Source organism: Arachis duranensis, chromosome 7, assembly GCF_000817695.3.
Source record: "Arachis duranensis cultivar V14167 chromosome 7, aradu.V14167.gnm2.J7QH, whole genome shotgun sequence".
In the NCBI taxonomy this organism is placed as follows: domain Eukaryota; kingdom Viridiplantae; phylum Streptophyta; class Magnoliopsida; order Fabales; family Fabaceae; genus Arachis; species Arachis duranensis.
This window is the reverse complement of record NC_029778.3, coordinates 34,193,415-34,198,447: the sequence shown is the minus strand read 5'-3', so window position 1 is coordinate 34,198,447 and position 5,033 is coordinate 34,193,415. Positions and strand designations below refer to the sequence as shown.

Here is a 5,033-nt window from a genome sequence, read left to right as displayed (position 1 = left end):
ACAACGGTGAAACCCTTGCTTAAGCTTGCCATGGAAAGGAGTAAGAAGGATTGGATGAAGACAGTAGGAAAGCAGCGAGACAGAAGGGAAGGCATCTTCATGCGCTTATCTGAAGTTCCTACCAATGAATTACATAAGTATCTCTATCCTTATCTTTATGTTTTATGCGTTTATCACCTACATCCATTTGAGTTTGCCTGACTAAGATTTACAAGATGACTATAGCTTGCTTCATACTAACAATCTCCGTGGGATCGACCCTTACTCGCGTAAGGTTTATTACTTGGACGACCCAGTGCACTTGCTGGTTAGTTGTGCGAAGTTGTGTTAATGCCATGGTACTGAACACCAAGTTTTTGGGGTTCATGACCGGGGATTATGAGAGTTGTGAAAAGTATTGTTCACAATTTCGCGCACCAACCACCCAAACTTTAGGTGGGGGAATCAGCAAGATCAAAGCCAAGACCAGAGACGTTACAACTCCAACAACAATGCAGCTCATCAACAATTCACACAGAGGACATATCAACACCCCCACAACAACACTTCTCCACACCCATATCAAAACCACAACAACACCTCTCATCCTTTCACCTCTAATCCCAATCTACCATCAATTGATGACAGACTCTCTAAGCTTGAAACCTTACTTGAAGGAATATGCCAAGAGATTCAAGAAAACAAGGTGTTCAAAGAAGAGGTGCGAGCCAATATTAAGAACCAGGGAGAGACCATCAAGAAGCTGGAATTTCAAGTGGGATGCTTAGCTCAGAAGATTCCCAAACCTACTGATAGCTTCCCAAGTGACATGGAGAAAAACCCAAGAGGAGAAGCAAAGAAAGTAAGATGGAAAGATTGCAAAATGGTCACTACAAGTGATCAAGAGGCTGAAGACAAGCAAGGCAAACTCTCCAAATAGCCTGAAGATAACTCAATAGAGGAGGATGATAGAGATCACCAAGAACCAGAAATCTCACAACAAGAGTTGCTTAAGCTCTATGCACCATTTTCCCAACTGCTCAATGGTGCTGTGGGGAAGAGAATATACTCAAGGTTCCTAGACTTGTTTGCATCTCTGCATGTGAACATACCATTCATCAGGGCCATCCAACAAATGCTTGCATTCATCAAGTATATGAAGGAACTTCTTCCCAGGAAAAGCTCACTCAAAGGAGGCCAGAATATAGTGTTGAACAAGGAATGTAGTACCCTTATTCAACCTAAGTTGCCTGCAAAAAGAAAAGACATAGGGAGTTTTCACATCCCCTGTGCCATAGGAGAAACAATGTTCGATAGAGCACTCTGTGATTTGGGGGCAAGCATCAACTTACTGCCATTATCCTTGGTAAAGAAGCTGTAGATCAATGAGATAATGCCCACAGATGTGGTCGTCAGACTAGCTGATAAGACTCAAAAGCAAGCAATAGGAGTGGTGGAGAATGTGTTGCTAAAAGTTGGGAAATACTTTCTCCCAACAGACTTTGTCATTCTGGACATGGAAGAGAGTCACACTCACCCAATCATATTGGGAAGACCATTCCTAGTTACAGCCAGAGCACTCATAGATGTGGAGCAAGGGGAGCTAATATTGAGGATCCATGATGAACGACTCAACTTTAATGTCTTCAAACTCTCACAAGAAGCAGACCAAAAGCACAAGGAACCAAGCAAAGATCACCATGAGATGTTAAAGGAGGAAGAAGCACACCCAACCTATCTAGGGAAACTCATGCGTGAGAAACAAGAAAACAGGTAGTTGTCACAGCTCAAGGAAAAACTGGAGGAACCTAAACCACCAGAGATATGTGAAGGAAGCAACAAAACCACCTTAGAGGAAGGAATAATCAAGAGCAAGGCAATGTCAAAAGACACAAGGAAGAAGGTACCAAGGAAGTGGAGGAACAAAAAGATCCCTACGGAAGACTTCTCTCCAGGGGATAGAGTGATCTCAGCTTACTTCCCAGATATTTCCCCTAATCTCCCCACGGTACCATCTCAGTGAACTAAAGTCTTCACTATCAACAGAGTTCTTTCCCTGGAACATGTCGATATCATTGATACAACCAATGGATACAAGTCCACAGCAAGAGGGGAAGACTTCAAGCATTACCAACCACCCTGATGAGGGAGAAACGTCAAGCTAGTGATGCTAAAGAAGTGCTTCATGGGAGGCAACCCATGTTTTATATGCTTTTAGAAAAGTAAATAAGTCAATGATTATGAAGTCCAACCCAAACTTGACAAACACTTGATGAATCCTTATTGTGCAGTATATAGTGAGGAACAAGTTTGGTGTTCAAAGCAAACCAAGATGCATGCTAGTCTTGGGAGCTTTGAACAAAACTTTTCATCATAGTGCTCCAAACTAAGTTTGGTGTCACCCCATGGTGCCACCAATATGCATATAAGGACCCACAGTTAGTTAGTTAGTTGGAATTCATAAATAAACAATCTAATCTTTTCTTATTTTAATTCTAGCCATAAAGTTCAAATTGTCATTTTGATATCTTTTCTTACTTTTCTTATTTTATCTTTATAGGGAAAAGAAAAGGAGCATTGATGAGGATTGATTGGACAATTAAATGGGGGGATTCGGCCACTTCATGAAGAGAAATACACACTTGTCTCAAGAAGGAACGCATGGGGAAACGTTGCCATGCAACATTGAAGAAAGGAGACCCTTGAAGACCGAACCATTCACTCTCATTAAGTGATGATCCTTGTCCTTCCTTCATGTATAACCCCAACCGTCCATCAAGTAACTACTCCATCAATCCATACCATCCATTATCTCGTAACTTCTCTATATAAATGAACCATGTTCCGTACCCACTCTTCACACCTCTCCATTTCGGAACTAAGCACGGTCTACCTATTTACAAACACCACCCTTACTCTATTCATTGCAATAAAACCCTAAACAACCAAAATTCTCACACCCTTACCACCTTCACACAACTTTCATTCATGGCTTTTTCAAGTTCTAAACGTAGGAAGGGAAAACAACCCATGAAGCAACACCCATATGATGAAAAGAGATTTAGAAGCTTGTATCATGCATTGCAATACGGGTGGATGGTTGACAAGGAAATCATTTATGAGCTGGGATTTCAAGTGAAGAAAACTGAGTGTCTAGAAATCACCGAGAAAGTAAAAAAGAGAAGATGGGAGTTCCTCACTGATCCGGTCATTAAGGTGAATGCAAACCTCACAAGAGAATTTTATGCAAATGCGGTCCGATATGATAAGAAAGATGAGTCATATACAAGCTTTGTGAGAGGAAAGATGGTGGATTTTGGTCCCATGAGTGTCATGAGGGCACTTAAGCTACAGTCTATACCGTTTGAAGAAGAAAGTTATCACTCAAGATTGGACAACAACCCCAATTATGACCAGATTTTGTGAGACATTTGTGTACCCGGAGCTGACTGGGAAAGGTCTGCGGGAAAGAAACCAAAGTTCATCAAGAGAACAGATCTCACTCCTGAAGCCAAGGGGTGGTTTGAGCTAGTGAGGAGGTCTATCCTCCCAACTGCAAACAACTCGGAGGTGAATCTCAAGAGAGCAATAATGGTGCACTGTATATGAGGGAGGAGAAATCAAGGTTCATGAACTCATAGCTGAAAGCATTAGAAAGATGGCAGAGAAAAGCGACTCAAGATGAACGTTAGGTTACCCCAGCACTATTTACCGAATATGCAAGAAAGCTGGGGTAGTTTTTGAAGATGAGGATCCCGTGTGGATAATGGAAGGCATTCCAATAACGGTCCGAAGGATGAATGTTGCCACATCCCCCCTGCCTCAACGAAAGCAAAGGAAGAGGACAGCCCCTCAAGTAGTGGAAGGACAAGTAGCAGAGGGGCAAGCACCACAGACCTTGGACATGCACCCATTGCAGGAAGCCATTGATGGCTTATCTAGACAGTATTTGGAAAGCCAAGGAGCACAGAAAGAGCTTCAACTACAGATGATAGGGCAGCAAAAAGAAGCACTCTCAAGGTGGATGACTCAGCAAGGTGAGTGGCAAAGGCAAATAATGGAACAGCAACTAAGTCAAGGGCAACAATGGGAAGAAACATTCAACAGGATGGAACAAAGGCAAAATGAGCAACAAGATTCCATCCAGAGGCTAATCAACATCCAAGCACATCAAGGGGCACGCATACATGAAATGCATCGAAGACAAATAGAACACATAGAACTACTGGACGAGCAAAGGGCATTTGCAGAAGGAGTTTACATGAGCGAGACAGGGTATCACATAAACACTCAAGCCAAGCTCGAATACCTAGTAGGACAGTTGCCTATATTGCACCCAGGAATCACAAGGTATGAAGAAGTGAAGGATGAGTTAGCACGAGAAGAGAGACAAAGGGTGGAAGAGAGTCATGAATCAGTGAGGAAGGCACTTGAGGATTGGAAGCATGCAAGATTAGCGCGGATGCGAGGAAATGCAAGAGGACACAAGGAGGACAAGCAAGGAAAAGAGCATAGACGGCCACAAAAGTAAAAGGTGGTGGAGTTCCTTCTTTACTCCATCTTTTTCTATGCTTTAAATAAGGAAGATCTTGTATGAAATAGAACATGCTTCCATGTTAGTTTGAATCTTTTCAATATTGCATTTTAAGTTTTATTGCTTAGGTCTATGATTTCTGGTTTAAGTGTTACTGCATCATACCATTACTTATTGTATGCTTGTCTTTTAAATCAAATGAAAAAGAGAATGATTGTGTTTTAAATAGACCAGAGTGGAGTTCATAATATGGAAGTGCATTCATGAGTCTTTGATGTAGTCATAAGTTTGCTAAGTTGGTTCAACCATAAGGTAGGGATGACAACTATCGGGCCTGAATACTATACTCTGAATATACCCATGAGACTAAGTAAATAACAAGATCCTAATAAGAGAAAGGGAAAGAACATTTTAAGTGAAAAACAAAAGAAAAAGAGTAAGCAATATGGCTGGGCACCAATGGTTTTAATCTTAAGGCATGTGTCTGTGGTGTTCCTGTGTGAGGGATTTACTTGGATGA

General features: G+C 41.7%; 1 protein-coding gene across 1 annotated transcript; it reads left to right on the top strand.

Annotated features, from left to right (window-relative positions):
- The first annotated feature begins 3,745 nt into the window (after positions 1-3,745).
- Positions 3,746-4,510, top strand: LOC107458723 (uncharacterized). The gene has a single exon (XM_016076928.1). The coding sequence runs from the start codon at positions 3,746-3,748 to the stop codon at positions 4,508-4,510; it is 765 nt and encodes a 254-aa protein (XP_015932414.1).
- The last annotated feature ends 523 nt before the right edge of the window (positions 4,511-5,033 follow it).

Coding starts and splice junctions, on each gene's coding strand:
- LOC107458723 (XM_016076928.1), top strand. CDS start 3,746: ATGGAAGGCATTCCAATAACGGTCCGAAGGATGAATGTTGCCACATCC.